The 16,830-nt window shown below is 39.9% G+C and overlaps 1 protein-coding gene across 3 annotated transcripts in view; it reads left to right on the top strand.

Moving 5' to 3' along the window:
* The window catches only part of ric1 (RIC1 homolog, RAB6A GEF complex partner 1), a 166,463-nt gene that overhangs the window by 123,204 nt on the left and 26,429 nt on the right, over window positions 1–16,830 (top strand). For 2 of the 3 annotated variants that reach the window (XM_078570576.1, XM_078570578.1), the window contains 5 exons: window positions 1,106–1,195; window positions 2,464–2,624; window positions 4,497–4,635; window positions 6,225–6,341; window positions 6,507–7,235. In XM_078570576.1, coding sequence (XP_078426702.1) covers window positions 1,106–1,195; window positions 2,464–2,624; window positions 4,497–4,635; window positions 6,225–6,341; window positions 6,507–7,235 — 1,236 coding nt within the window. The remainder of the gene's footprint in view (window positions 1–1,105; window positions 1,196–2,463; window positions 2,625–4,496; window positions 4,636–6,224; window positions 6,342–6,506; window positions 7,236–16,830) is intronic. The other variant, XM_078570577.1, reaches the window with a different exon arrangement.

Below are 16,830 nucleotides of genomic sequence, written 5' to 3'. Positions count from 1 at the left end.
GGTATTTTTACAAGCACAAGAATGTCTATACCACAATCGCTACATTTTTGAGATTTCTGTTGAAGCTGGTGCCAATTCCTCCTGTAGATCTTCAGCATAGTAATCTACAGGGCAACAAGTGTATGACTCCATCAGTATGAATAATGTTTTGCAGATCGGTCAGATAAGATCAGCTTTCTTTCAAGAATGTAGGAATTCTCAGAATTCAATGTGACAGATTTATAAAAATCCTGTATAGAGTCTAAAATACACCAGCTCATCCGCTCTCCTGGTAACTTGGCACCTTTTCCTATTGTATTCATTGCTTCAGTTCCCCATTGGGGTGCAGAATGTGGAAATGGGTCTGTCTAAACTTGGCAAATTTGTGACCCTTTCCATCATTATATGGGGATGTCCTTGTTTGATGGAAGTACAATTCCCTCTTGGTTGCTTCTTAGAGGAAGTACAGTTTTCTACTGTTTTGTTGTTTTATACTTTTGTTTCTGTGCATTTACCTTGCCCCCCACTACTCCTCTCTTTCACCCACCCCCCATCCACCTATTGTAACAGATTTTTAGTTGCAGTTACCCCTCTTTTTATGTGTGATTATGAGACGACTTCCTCCTTTTTGGTAATTGCTCTTTTTGTTTTCTTTTTAGTGCATCCTTTCAGCCTCTGATAGCTTTTTGCTCTTTCCTGTTGAGCTTGCATTCCTCCTCCTTCAAAAATACGCTTGATTTGATTCTGGGGATCTCTAAATAATTGATGTCTAATTTATCTGTGTACTGACATTAAAAAGCGTTGTAACTTATTAGAAAGTGTTTGAATTTGTAAATTTTGTAATGATTAGCGTTTTGACATCTGTTTTATTTCTTCAAAACTTCTAGGAACAAATAGTTTTAAACAAAAGAAAAATCCTTTTGAGTGTGACAGCAATCTTGTGGCACTCAACCAAAAGTTAATAAGTACAGCTGGTTTAACTCAGTGTTAAAACAAATCACCATGTGAATAAGGAGCAATAATAACCTGACAGAATTTGATCTAGATGGTAGTAATGCTTTAGAAAATGATTTTACCTGGAATCTGGTAACCTTCCCCCTCAATTCATATATATTTCTATTTTTAGGAACAAAATATGGCAGTGACTGGTGGCTTGGCATGGTGGAATGACTTCATTGTTTTAGCCTGTTATAATTTGATTGACCAACAAGAAGAGGTGAGTGAAGAACATTTTGATCAGCATGCCCAGGTTTAAATTGATTCCAAATTGCGGTAAAACCTTTACTAGAAAATTGTGTGTCCACCACATTTTCTTGCCCTCCGACCAAAAATATGTTACCAGATTTGTATGTGCAGGATAAAACTATTTTGCCTATAAATTAATGTACAGGAACGAAAAGGTGCCTAGCAAAATAGTAAAATAATACCCAATGACAACAAAATTCATATCAGTGTACACAGCTCTTTTGTTCCCAGTAAGCCATAATGGGAACTGGTGTTTCCTTTCAGATGAGGTATTAAACCGATGACCATGCTGCTCCCTCGAGTGGATCCCATGCACAATTTCGAAGAAGAGCAGGGAAGCCCTGACGTCTGACCAGTATATGTCCTTCAGCCAACTTCACTAAAATAACAAATTATTTGGTTATTATCACGTTGTTTGTGAGAGCTTGCTGTGCCCAAATTGGTTGCACATTTCCTACAGGTTTCAGCTAACTCTCGGGCCTGTCTGAACTAATGCCGGAGATAAAAATCTCTCAGTTTTACAAAATCCAAGGACCTTTGAAGGTGATACTGACAATCACCTACAACCAAAGGCACAATATGTGTAGGGATTGGGTAGAATGTTAACGAGCAATTAATAATGTGTAGTCTGGTCCTGAGCATTCACCAAAACCCCCCAAAAGCCAGTAATCTAATTTGTACTTGCAGAACCTTTTTTATTCTAACTAATCTCTAAATCAATCAATTTAACCTGTTCTCTGCCTGGCATTTTGAAATACAACAAGGTGGTCACCTCCATATTGACATCTAATTTTTTTGAAAAAACATAAGTATGTAGTTTCTACCACCTGCCTGGTATGACCAACAAGAAGAGCTAAGTGAAGAATGTCCACAAAATGAAAAAAAACTTTTTTCCTGGGACTCTTGCATGGCGTAATCTTTGCTGTTTGTAATCTGAATTACAAATGATGATATAACAATTTTCAAATCTAGTTTGAGTAAGTCTGCAAACATTCTGCATATTTGTACAAAAAATAGCTTGGTGAATATTTTGCTCAATTTCAAAGTTTGCTAGGTTTACAAATACATATATCTGTCTTGACGACCTGATTTGGATATGTGTGATGAGGAGTTGGCCTTGTTTTTTTTTATTGTTATAAAAATCCTTTGTGCAGAAAACATTCTTATTAGAATTCTGGCTAAAATTTCATATTGAAATTATATTGTAATTTTTATACCACCCTTTTCTTTCCAAACCAGCTGAGACTTTATCTCCGGTCATCCAACCTGGACAACGTTTTTGCTCATATTACCAAAGTGCAATCGGAGACTTTGTTAATAAATGTCTTCAGGGACATGGTAATATTGTTCAGAATAGACTGCTCTATCTGCTTATACAGTATTGATCGGAAAGATGATGGGTGAGTAGCCAGCTTCATTCTCCTATGATTCTGTTCGCGTTTAGTGGTAATCTCCCAAGGAAAGTAGGTTAAAGCGTGACTTTTGAAACATTGGTTTGTGGTTAGGATGTACCTCCTGTTAGAGCAATTACACTGTTATGACATCGCCAGGCACTGCACTCACCATAGCCAACTTAAGCAATGCTTTAAATGAGTTTTAAAATGTCGCTGCTTTTAAACCACACTTAATTTATAGCTTAGCATTGCAAAAATTCATAATGTGTAAACAGAAAAGAAAAATCTAGCTGAACTGAATTTTAAACGTTCTTACAGTATAAATTTGATTAGTCGTCAAATTAAACTTTCAGCTTTCTAATGAAAGATTCAAGTCATACCTCCCCTTCTCCCAGAGCAGTGCTCACTGTTGTCTGACTCTGTAATGTGCAATAAACATTTATATTTATTGGCACTGAAATAAACACACATTTTGAAGCAATGTAGATTGTACTATACAAAGTGGCTTTTTTCACCCATGGCGCATAGAAATGTTTAAAAAAAGAATGCTCTTTTGTTAAACATTGCTTTTCTTCGATTGCATGTGGCCATTGGCCGCTACACGTTGCAATGACCTGCTGACTTGTATATAATCCTTTGCTCCATCACTTCGTGCTATAGGTGTTTATGCATCTACATACTATGTATCATGCCAGTTTGAGTAAGGTACTTTAATTCATAAGCAATTTGTAAATTGTAGGTACACTCCACTTGGATTTTATTTTGCACCTATAAACCAGACGACATATCTCATCCACTGGTGCAGTTGCAGTTTTTGCTACTTGCTGACACAAGTTGTTGGTGGAACGTTAACACTTTTTAAAAAAAAATTGAATTATTGCTGTATTATAAACTGCACTTAAAATGGATGTGTCTGTTTGCATAAAAAATAAATGCAAATCCATAATTTGAATGACAAATGGGAGCTTATCCTCCTTGAGGATGGGTGTAGAATCTTTCTCTTCCAACTCCCCTGGCTCATGCCTCCAGTAGAAAGCACGGTAACAGCAACCTAAAGGTGACCTCATTACGTTTGTAACCCTTTTCATCCAACCCCACATTTGTACTTTTGAGAGGAATAGGAGGCCATCTTTTCTTGAGTTTCTAGCAATGCAGCTTTTGCATTAGCAGCATTTATGAATTTCCTTCCACCTTTTTGTGAAATTTTCTCCTCTTTTCATGTCCCCCTGATGATCCAGTTGCGATTGTTTGAGTGCTAGTTTACAATCTCTGTCAAAGCATGTTCGCTTTGCAATAAAGGATGACACAAGCCTGTTCTGGGGTATCGCCTTTGAATAGTTCATGCATTGCTAGCTATCTATAGCATAATGAGTGAGCTGTGGTCATATCGTTCTCTGTCCTTGCAAAGGCTTGTACTTTGAAGGATAGGCGCTACTGTTTTTTAAGCGGAAAAGATTGAATAACAAGCCAAAGTGTGTTTTTTTTGAGTAGGTAGAGAACTTCTAAGGTTAGAACATTACTCTTGTGTAAATTGCTAACAGGAAATTAGCCATTAAACTCAGAGCTGAATGTTGTTTAATTCAGCAAATTCTCTTGAAACTGTTTCTGCAGCTTATAATTAGAGAAAACGCTTGTATGCTTTAAGCTGCAAGAAGTTTGCATTGAGGAATGAAAATTGCCACATTCTTTAGAGGTGAAGTGGGAACATTCTCTTGCCAGAAACTAGTATTTTAAAAAGCAAAGTTTAAAAAACTTAGAGTTGCACCTTTCATAGAGTATTTATAGGAAAACAAGGCATTCAGAAGTATGATTTTAAGTTGAGAAGATTTAACTGGTGTTTTTAATCTGATTTTTAATATTTTCTTTTCTTAAATTTAGCCCTAACCCCACTGCCAATGTTCAAGTCCTGCAGGAGGTATCCATGTCACGTTACATCCCGCATCCTTCACTCGTAATATCAGTAACTTTGACCTCTGTGAGAACAGAGACAGGCATCACCTTCAAAATGCCACAGCAGGTACCAGTTGAAGTGTATGCAATCCTGATGCCAATATTTTGTACGGTTGTTTATACAGGTCAATTTTACAGCCAGCATTTTAATTCATAAAGTTTTACCAGCAATTTACAGGGCAGCCCAAGATATCTGTGATTAGAATTTTTTAAAAATTCTTAATTAATCATGATTTTATTTTTAAGTGATTTGGATTTCTAATATTGGGATTGATTCACTAGCCTTTGAAATAGGACATACTCTTTCTTTAAAAGCTCCAAAAATAAATTTACTTTCTATGCTACTAAATTTGTGAGAAGATGGAGAAGATCTCCCTAATGGATAATAGAAATAGAGAGCAGGATTTACCAAATTACTCCACACTGCTGATTGCGCTTTCCACATGTAGCCATCTCCTTGGCATTGCACACCCATTTGTTAGCCTGCCAAGAAATTTAGTGCTTTCACATCAGCTGATCAATCAAATGATTTGCGACCTGCAATTAAATATTTAGCTATGTATTGATTTCTAAAGTTGGCCGCTCCTCTGAGATCAGCACTGAAATGGTGTAGGTAATTATATACTGCCTTTGACACTCTCACTCCTGTAGCTGGAGACTCAGGATTGGCATTGAGCGAAGGCTCTTGGCCTACTGCCTAAGGCCTGTGCTACATCCAGCGATACGGTTACACTTGAATGCATTGGAGAGTTGTGAATTAGCAAATCAGCTGTTGCAGCAGCAGTTCTGATAGGGCCATGCTGGCTGTCCAGATCTTCTATTCGCTAACAATTTTGATAATGAAATAGCAGGATGGTGCACATATAATTAAGATTCTGTTATATATGCAAAACAAAAATGATGCACCATAATTTTTTACTAAAAGGGAAAGTAATATGAATGTTAAGTAGACCAATGTTAAACATTTTCCTTTTATTAATTTTCAGCAGTATGTACAAGTATCCTGGGGTTTCTTAAATTTACATTCTCTTTTAGAAAACTGGATAATCTACTGACTGGCTCTGTAATTCTAAAAGTAATGAAGGGAGACTTCATTATGCTTCCTGGTGGCTCAGGGTCACCCATTTCCTGTTTCTGCTTTAGAACTGCTAAATTAAAGTAATCCAAGAGCAAAAATTTGTAAAGGTTTTCCCCTCTCCCCCCACACCCCCGCCCCACCATCTCCCCATCCTGCTCCCACAGTGAAACTATCCAACAGTTATAAATCATACAAAAGATTAATGAAGAATGTCTGAGATACCAATAACTATACTTTCTAACTGGGACTATGAGGGAATTCTGTACACTGACCTTCCTCTTCAAATCAGTGGATTGGAAATGAAGTCCTGTGAACTATTCAATCAAGAGTGGTGCTAATAAAGACAATGCTGCCATTGCAAAACTAGTTCTTCTTTGAATTATTCAGGATTGTATTAATTCCATCATAGTTGGTTATGTACTTCAAATTGTCTCTGACCTATTTCACATACATAAGAATGGAGGCTGGTGACCAATAATAGCGTTTAATTTTATTTTCAATGTATTTTTGAATTGATTACTGTACCTGTATTACAAGTCTGTTACTATTATTGAGTGATTTTTACCGTTTTTTTTCAGGCCTGTGCTGCAGAGAGCATTATGCTTAATTTAGCAGGCCAGCTTATCATGCTACAAAGGGATCGATCAGGTCCTCAGGTACGAGAGAAGGACAGCATTTCCAAACAAAAGAAGCTGGTATGTAAATGCACCAGAATAATTGCCAAACAGATTACTAGAAAAACATTAGCTGTACGAATGTTTTTAAAATATTCTGAAATATTATCAGAGTAGGTATTACTTTAAATGATCAATTGATGCTACCTGATTTTAGTTCTATGACAATTTTGTTTTGTCACTTAGCTCCCATTCTGTGCTCCAGTGGTACTTGCCCAGTGTGTTGAAAATGTATGGACTACCTGCCGATCCAACAAACAGAAGCGTCATTTGCTGGAGGCTCTCTGGCTTAGTTGTGGAGAAGCAGGAATGAAAGTCTGGCTCCCGCTTTTTCCTAGAGACAATCGCAAACCACATTCCTTCCTTTCCAGACGGATTATGTTGCCCTTCCAGATCAATATCTATCCCCTGGCTGTCCTATTTGAGGATGCTTTGGTCCTTGGTGCAGTGAATGAAACTGTTCTGTATGATAATTTATACGTGCATAACAATGTAAAAGAACCTTTGGAAGTCCTATTCCCTTTCTGTACTGTTGAGAGGACCTCCCAAATCTACCTCCATCACATTCTTCGCCAGCTCCTGGTCAGAAACCTTGGTGAACAGGCTCTGCTCCTCGCTCAGTCTTGTGCCACATTACCATACTTTCCTCATGTACTGGAACTGATGCTTCATGAAGTCTTGGAAGAAGAAGCTACCTCCCGGGAACCTATTCCTGACCCACTGCTTCCAACTGTGGCAAAATTCATCACTGAGTTCCCTCTGTTTCTGCAGACTGTAGTTCACTGTGCGAGAAAGACTGAATATGCCTTGTGGAATTACCTGTTTGCTGCTGTAGGCAATCCTAAAGATTTGTTTGAAGAGTGTTTGTTGGCACAAGACTTGGACACTGCTGCATCTTATCTCATCATCCTACAGGTAAGAAGTAGACACACACCAAATCGTAAAATAGTCTTTGTAGAAAAGCACTCTTCAAAGCATTTGTTTTAGGTAGTAGTGGAATTCTGCTATGAAATGTACTCTAAATAAAACATTGAACAGATAGCAACATGCAAGGTGGGGAGGATCAAAAGGTTGCAAACCAAGCATTTGTACAAGTTGGAATTTTATTGCCCATCTCTAATTGCCCTTGAGACGGTAGTGGTGAGCTGCCGCCTTGAATTCCAACTGAATGGCTTGCTGAAACATTTCAGAGGTCAGTTAATCATACCCTTTACTGTGGGTCTGGAGTCTCTCATGGCATACCAGGTATGATGGCAGATTTCCTTTGCCAATGAACATTAATGAACCAGATGGGTTTTTACATGGTCAGCATTGCCAATATTAGCGCTTCATTCCAGTTTTATTTGATTAATTGAATATAAATTTCTCAGCTGCTCTGTGATTTGAATGTATCTCTTGATCAATTTTCCAGGTCTTTGGATTGCTAGTTCCTTAGCATAATAATGCTACCATGCCCCAAGTTTAACATAACCCCCCCCCTACTTATCAGTTGTATCGTCTAGAAATAAGCCCGAGGGGTTGGTTTAACTTTTTTTAAATGGCCTTATTAACCTGGAGTTGCTATGTGTGGTGATTTGTGTTTTTCAACTCCCAGATCCCTTTGTTGCTCTATTCAGTTTAGATTCTTATTTTCCAAAGAATGTGTAGCTGCCTTATTTTTCTTGCCAAAATGTAATACCTTGCACTTATCTGTACAGATATCCATTTTCTATTCTGCAAGTTTAATAATATCTTGTTGCAGTCCTCCCTATTATTGCTCCCAATTTGGTGATGCCCTGTGTCCCCTTGTTTGATTATGGCTACCTTGCATTGCTGTACAGACAGTTTAATTCATTTTTTAATAACAGTTCCTCTCACTTTAAACATTGTTTTAAACTCCTGATCATTTATGGGATATAAATTACTTAGGTCAATTTTTTGAATAAAGCATCTCTGTACCTGTTCAGAGATTAGTTACCAAGTTCTTTGGCAGAGTGAGCAGCATTTCAATGGGCTATTTTAGTGTGGTTCCTGCACTATTGCTAAGTGCAAGTAATCAGAACAGAAGCAAAATACTGCATATGCTGGAAATATAAAATAAAAACGCAAAATACTAGAAATACGCAACAGGCATGGCAATATCTGTGGAAAGGAGAAGTCAATGTTTCATGGTGTTGATGCCCCTTCATCAGAGTGGGTTCTGATGAAGGGTCACCATCAGCCCGAAACTGCCTGACCTGCTGAGTATTTCCAGCATGTACCTTTGTGCATGTAATAAGACTTTGTTTTTTTTTAAAATCTTATTTGGATGATAAAGTTAGTTTAAAGTTGTGTTGACGTGCTCTGGCAGTTATTTAGTTCAAAAGTAAAATGCAATCAAGCCCACATAAATGAATAAGTGATTTAAAGGATAACACGTTTGAGAGTAAAATTTTCTTGCAAAAATAACTTCTGTATTTTACAGTGAATTTTATTCCAGTTAAGTGAATGATTGATTGTTAATTGAGAAAATGTTAAATGAATTGCACAAGCCTGGATTTATTAATTCAACCATTGCCCTGCCACACTAAAGTATTGGCACAGAATTTACTGGAACAGAATGACTGAACAATATAACCCGTTACTAATGTGTAAATCGGCTAGCAACTTGTGGTGAAGAAGGGATAACCCATGATTTGTGGGTTTTTTTCGCAAAGCCTTTAACCTCTCCAAGAGGTTCATAAAATTGATGCATTTGCACATTAATTGCCCATTAGACTGGCCACAGAAATGTAATAGCAGAAGTACCTTTAAATGACTATAATTAGTCGCTTGGTATTACAGAACTTGAATGTTGCTGAGAAAAGAGATATGCTGTTGAAGCTTTTTGTCTTAGGTCAGATGCAAGAATGCCAAATTTCAAAAGGAGCAAAAGTTTATACTGCATTGAGAAAAGAGCACTGATTCGTTGGCACATCGACTCTAATCCTGGTGTTGCCATGGAGAATGCACCATGGAACAATTCTCCTACATTTTGTTAATGACTCCCAATCAACCTTTGAACTGAAAAAGGGAGCAATTTAAACTGCTCAGCCTCATTGTAAATTCCTTTTAGTAAATTTTTCTTCAGATTTTAAATGTTAAAATCTTGTCTTTTGTCTCACTTCTCTCTCAATCTAATCTTTTCCTTTTTTTATTTCTCTTCCTGTCCCTGATTTGACATTGAATTCTCCCACTCAGCCCTTCCTGCTTTAGATCTCAATCCTTTAATCTCATTGGTTAAGGAGATAGACTATCCCATTGTTCACCAAGGTGCCCAAATGTTCCTGCTGCACTGTTACCTGTTTGCATTTCCAGCAAGTTACAGGACAGTAAAATTAAACAGAAGGGAATAGGAAAATGCCTAACCATCCGGGCATGCTGGAGATGCTCCAGCCAATCTGGCCCAGTTTATTCAGCCTTTTTTTTACCAAGCAATGTATTAAGTTTTTTTAAAACCATTTATGTCTCGGTGTAAAAATTGCTTAGTAATTAATTCACTGACATTTTAGAGCATCTTTTTCACCTCCAGATGCTAGTGCCCAGCACTTTTGACAAATTAGATTGTTTAGGTGTGAATACTGCTTCAGGTGCTAATGCCTCAAGTTTTGTGATGCTTAGCATGTATGTGTGTTTGATGGCACAAAACCTTCTGGCAACAAGCTTGCTGAAACTCTGAACGATGGAGAAGCTATCTCCAAAGAAGGTGCTTCGTTCTCTTGTCGATAAGGCGAAAGTAGTTGCCATTCTGTGTGGACCAAAGGTTTCCCAGACTGAAATCACTAAGTAGTTGAGTGTATTACAGGCTGCTTGTTTAAAGATTTGTTGTGCGACACTGTCATGTGTACGTTGAAATGAAGCACATGATGTGAGTACATTTGTTATCCATAACAATTGTATGATCACTTTTACAGCACTGTAATTTGCGATCCAGTTTCCATTCTATTGTTGGTTTTTTTGCCCAAACTTGCACAATGATTACAACCGATGTTCACTTACCATTTTTTTTCTAAAATAAAACTTACTTGGGAAACCATTATTCATTTTCACAGTTCTCTTCTACACTGTCTTGATTATTGTTGCTTTCCTTAGTTTTAAACGGGGAGCGAAAGGAAACAAATCCATATTATGCTTACTTTTCCAAACATGGCCTGGTGAGAACATGATTAAAATAAAGAAAAAAGTTCCTTTTGGAAGCAGTTAACCTTAAGTGCTAAATGCCTGTTGTAATTCTTAAAATAAGTGTGGGTTTTTTTTGGTCTTACCTGACGTATGCCAGCTTTATTTTGCTGGAATTTTAAAAATATATAATTGTTTAGATGTGGGATTATAGAATATAGAAACTATTTAGTGTGGCGTTCTCAAAAAATTGGGCATCATTTCTAATGTTTATTCCAGTGGAATGAACTAGTGCTCTCCTTTATAATCTATTGATTACAAGTACTAGAATGGTAAGTACTAAGAAAATGAATTGTATTACATAGGATTGCATAGTATAGACAGCACAGAAACTTGGTCCTCGGTCCAATGTCCATGCTAGTGTTTATTCTCCACTCAAGCCCCCTCCCATCTTTCCTCACCCAAATCTACCCCTGTAACCATCTATTCCCTTCTCTCTCATATGCTTATGTAGCTTCCCTTTAAATGCATCTGTACCAACACTTCACACACTGCCTGTGGTTGGGAGTTCCACATTCTCACCACTCTTTGGGTAAAGAAGTTTCTTCTTAATTTCCTATTGGTGACTATCTTATAGTGATGATCTCTAGTTAGGCTCTTCCCACAGGAGGAAACGTTCTCTATCCTCTCTATCAAAATCTTTCATAATTTTAAATACTTCTATTAGATCGTCCTTCAGCCTTTTTTTCAAGAGAAAAGAGGCCAATCTGCCAACCATTTCCTGATATGTATACCCACGTATTTGTGGTACCATTCTTGTAAACCTTCTTTGCACCCTTTGTAGTACTTCTGTATATTTTCTTGGTAATGTGACATCTTGAGTTTCACACAGTACTCACAAGAGTAGTCTAACAAAAGATTGATACAGGTTTAGCATAACTTCCTTACTTTTCAATTCTGGTCCCCACTAGAAATAAAGCTGAGTGCTTGGGCTTTTTTTATGGTTTTACTAACCTGTGGCACAACCTTTAGTGATTGCTGTTTTTGTACTCAGATTGCTTTGTTCCTCTACCCCATTTAGATTTGCACCTTCCAAGTAATGTGACCTCCTTATTCTTCCTACCAAAATGCACCACCTCGTGTGTAACTGTGTTGAACTTTATTTGGCAATTATTTGCCCATTCTGTAAGATTATTAATGTCCTCCTGTAATTTGTTGCAGCCCTTCTCAGTCTTGACTCTCCGCAGGAACTTCCGCACCCACACCCCCCCCGCCCCTCCCATTTTGATGTCAACTTCAAATTTAGAAATTCTTTTTATTCCAAAGTCTCTAATGTATTAATATAAGCTGTGACAGCAGTGGTCCCAGCACTGATCCTTGCAGAATACCACTTTCTGCCACTCTAAGTAACTGCCCTTTAGTCTCACTCTCTGCTTTCAGTCTTGAAGCCAGCTTGCAGTCTGTTCTGCTATTTGTCCCCAACTCCACATTCCCTGGCCTTATTCATTAGTCTATTATGGAGCACCATCTCAAAGGCCTTTTGAAAACACAGGTAAATTAACTTCTGCATTACTGTTGTCATTGTTACCATACTTCCAATATTAAGGTTGGTCAAGCAAGATTTTCCCTTCCAAAATCTATGCTAACTACTCATCATTCTATTTCTCATTTCTAGATGTTCTTCTATTCGATCCTTCTGTAGGGATTCCAGTATTTTTCCTACAATCAATTTTAAGCTGACTGGCCTGTAATTCCAGGAGTTACATTAGCTATCCGCCAACCCTCTGGCACTACATCTTTTTCTCACAATATTAAATAATCTCTTCCCTAGATTCTTTTATAATATGTGGATTCAATACATCTGGACCAGGGGCTTTATCCTCTGAGTTTTAGTTTATTCAGTACATCCCAGTTTTTATTATAAATATACTAATCTCATTGCCCATCTCATCATTTCAATGTTATGTCCACCTGTTTTATCTCCCTGGCAAATAGCAAAGCAAAATAATTATTTAATATTTCTGCCATCTTCGTATTGTTATTTGTGATTATTATCTTCTCTATCCCTTAATGGTCCAGTTCCCAATGCAGCCCTTTTTATTGATATGCCTGTAAAATATTTTACTGTGTTATTCTACATTTGACAATTTAGCTTCATAGTTCCTCTTTGCATTCCTATGTTTTTTGTCTTCTTTCCTAATCTCTTCATATTCTCTCATCATACGCTTCTCTGCTGCCTATATATTAATGTTTGCCTCTTTCTTAATCCTTAATTATTCCCTTATGTCTTTATTCATCCATAGCATCCTACTAGCGTGTAGTTTGTTTTTTCCCTTAGTGGAATATATTTTTCCTGTACTCCATTGAACACCCATTTTTTTTTCTATTCATTCATGGAATGTGAGCTTTGCTGGCTGGGCCAGCATTTATTTCCCATCCCTAGTTGCCTTTGAGAAGGTGGTGGTGAGCTGTCGCCTTGAACCGCTGCAGTCCATGTGGTACAGGTACACCCACAGTGCTGTTAGGAAGGGAGTTCCAGGATTTTGTCCTAGCGGTAGTGAAGGAACGGCGATATATTTCCAAGTCAGGATGGTGAGTGGCTTGGAGAGGAACTTCCAGGTGATGGTGTTCCCATCTATCTGCTGCCCTTGTCCTTCGAGGTGGTAGTGGTCGTGGGTTTGGAAGGTGCTGTCTAAGGAGCCTTGGTGAATTCCTGCAGTGCATCTTGTAGTTGGCACACTCTGCTGCTACTATGCGTCGGTGGTGGAGGGAGTGAATGCTTGTGGATGTGGTGCCAATCAAGTGGACTGCTTTGTCCTGGATGATGTCCAGCTTCAATGTTGTAGGAGCTGCACTCATTCAGGCAAATGGGGAGTATTCCATCACATTCCAGACTTGTGCCTTGTTAGACGGTAGACAGGCTATGGGGAGTCAGGAGGTGGGTTACTCGTCGCACAATTCCTAGCCTCTGACTTGCTCTTGTTGCCACAGTATTTATATGCCTAGTCCAGTTCAGTTTCTAGTAAATGGTAACCCCCAGGATGTTGATAGTGGGGCATTCAGTGATGGTATGCCATTGAACATCAAGGGGCAATGGTTGGATTCTCTCTTGTTGGAGATGGTCATTGCCTGACACTTGTGTGGCACGAATGCTACTTGCCACTTGTCCAGGTCTTGCTGCATTTGGACATGGACTGCTTCAGTATCTGAGGAGTCGCAAATGCTGCTGAACATTGTGCAATCATCAGCGGACATCCCCACTTCTGACCTTATGATGGAGGGAAGGTCTTTGATGAAGCAGCTGAAGATGATGGTTGGGCCGAGGACACTACCCTGAGGAACTCCTGCAGTGATGTCCTAGAACTGAGATCTCTGACCTCCAACAGCCACAACATCTTCCTTTGTGCAAGGCATGACTCCAACCAGTGGAGAGTTTTCCCCCTGATTCCCATTGACTCCAGTTTTGCTAGGGCTCCTTGATGCCACACTCGGTCAAATGCTGCCTTGATGTCAAGGGCAGTCACTCTCGCCTCACCTCAGGAGTTCAGCTCTTTTGTCCATGTTTGAACCAAGTCTGTAACGAGGTCAGGAGCTGAGTGGCCCTGGCGGAACCCAAACTGGGCATCAGTGAGCAGGTTATTGCTAAGCAAGTGCCTGTTGATTGCACTGTTGATGACCCCTTCCATTACTGACGGAGAGTAGACTGATGGGGCGGTAATTGGCCGGTTTGGATTTGTGCACTTTTTGTGTACAGGACATATCTGGGCAATTTTCCACATAGCTGGGTAGATGTCAGTGTTGTAGCTATACTGGAGCAGCTTGGCTAGGGGTGCGGCAAGTTCTGGAACACAAGTCTTCAGTACTATTGCCGGAATGTTGTCAGGGCCCATAGCCTTTGTAGTATCCAGTGCATTCAGCCGTTTCTGGATATCACGTTGAGTTAATCGAATTGGCTGAAGGCTGGCACCTGTGATGCTGGGGATCTCCGGAGGATGCCGAGATGGATCATCCATCCACTCAGCACTTCTGGCTGAAGGTTGTTGTGAGTGCTTCAGTCTTATCTTTTGCACTGCTGTGCTGGGCTCCTCCATCATTGAGGATCGGGATTTGTGGAGCCTCCTCCTCCAGTGAGTTGTTTAATTGTCCACCACCATTCACGACTGGATGTGGCAGGGCTACAGAGCATGGACCTGATCTGTTGGTTGTGGGATTGCTTAGCTCTGTCTATCACTCGCTGCTTATGCTGTTTGGCACGCAAGTAGTCCTTTTTTTTTTTATATAGCTTCACCAGGTTGACGCCTCATTTTTAGGTATGCCTGGTGCTGTTCCTGGCATGCCCTCCTGCACTCTTCATTGAACCAGGGTTGACCCCCTATCTTGATGGTAATGCTAGAGCGGGGGTTATGCCGGGCCATGAGGTTACAGATTGTGTTCAAGTACAATGCTGCTGCTGCTGATGACCCACAGCACCTTATGGATGCCCAATCTATCCCATTTAGCACGGTGGTAGTGCCACACAACATGATGGAGGGTATCCTCAGTGTGAAGGCGGGACTTCGTCTCCGCAATGACTGTGCAGTGGTCACTCCTGCTGATACTGTCGTGGACAGATGCATCTGTGGAAGGCAGGTTGATGAGGATGAGGTCAAGTATGTTTTTACCTCTTGCTGGTTCCCTCACCACCTACCGCAGACCCAATCTAGCAGCTATGTCATTTAGGACTCAGCCAGCTCGGTCAGTAGTGGTGCTACCGAGCCATTGTTGGTGATGGACATTGAAGTCCCCCACCCAGAGAACATTCTGTGCCCTTGCCACCCTCAGTGCTTCCTCCAAGTGATGTTCAACATGGAGGAGCACTGATTCATCAGCTGAGGGAGGGCGGTACGTGGTAATCTGCAGGAGGTTTCTTTGCCCATGTTTGACCTAATGCCATGTTGAAGACTCCAAGGCAACTCCATCCCGACTGTGCCACCACCCCTGCTGGGTCTGTCCTGCCGGTGGGACAGGATATACCCAGGGATGGTGATGGTGGAGTCTAGGACATTATCTTTAAGGTATGATTCCATGACTAGTTTGTGAGACAGCTCCCAGATGTTAGTAAGAAGACTTTGCAGGATCGACAGGGCTGCGAATGCCGGTGCCTAGGTTGATGCCGGGTGGTCTGTCCGGTTTAATTCCTTTTTTGTCTTTGTAGCGTTTGTTACAACTGAATGGCTTGCTAGGCCATTTCAGAGGGCATTTAAGAGTGAACCACACTGCTGTGGGTCTGGAGTCACATATAGGCCAGACCAGGTAAGGATGACAGATTTCCTTCCCTAAAGGACATTAGTGAATCCTACAACAATCGACAATGGCTTCATCATTGGACTTTTAATTTGAATTATTAAATTCAAATTCCACTATCTGCCGTGGCAGGATTTGAACCCGAGTCCCCAGAGCATTACCCTGGGCCTTTGGATTACCATGTCCAGCAACAATACCACTACGCCAACACCTCCCACTCTCATTGTAGTTCTACGTTGTTTACCAACGTTGTCACCCATGTTATTTTCCCAGGCTCTATTTTCAACCCCTCAAAATTAACTTTTCTCCAATCAATTAACTTGGCTTTCTTCATACTTATAACCTTTTTTACTATCATGTTTGACAAACCTACTGGAGTTTTTGAGGACGTAACTAGCAGAATAGATAAGAGAGAACCATTGGATGTGGTGTATTTGGATTTTCAGAAAGCTTTTAATGAAATCCCACATAAGAGGTTAGTGTGCAAAATTAAAGCACATGGAATTGGGAGTAATATATTGGCATGGATTGAGAATTGGTTAGCAGACAGGAAACAGAGTAGGAATAAATGGGTCCTTTTTGGAGTGCCAGGCAGTGACTGGTGGGATACCGTAGGAATCAGTGCTTGGCCCCAGCTATTCACAATGTGTATCAATGATTTGGATGAGAGAACCAAATGTAATATTTCCAAGTTTGCTGACGAACCTTGGTGGGAATGAGTGGTGAGGAGAATGTTAAGAGGCTTCAAGGTAATTTAGACAGATTGTGTGAGTGGGCAACTACATGGCGGATGCAGTAAAACATGGATAAGTGTGAAGTTATCCACCCCGGTTGGGAAAACAGTGGCGGAGTATTATTTAAATGGTGGTAGATTGGGAAATGTTGGTATACAAAGGGACCTGGGTGTCCTGGTACACCAATCACTGAAAGCAAGCATGCAAGTGCAGCTAAGGCAGCAAATGGCATGTTGGCCTTCATTGCGAGAGGACTTGAGTACTGGAGCAAGAATGTCTTACTACAGATGTACAGGGCCTTGTTGAGACCACATCTGGATTATTGTGTGCAGTTTTGGCCTCCTTGCCTAAATAAGGATGTACTTGCCATAGAGGGA

The sequence above is a fragment of the Cetorhinus maximus genome, chromosome 2, assembly GCF_964194155.1.
Source record: "Cetorhinus maximus chromosome 2, sCetMax3.hap1.1, whole genome shotgun sequence".
NCBI lineage: Eukaryota > Metazoa > Chordata > Chondrichthyes > Lamniformes > Cetorhinidae > Cetorhinus > Cetorhinus maximus.
This window is presented reverse-complemented; position numbering and strand designations above follow the sequence as displayed.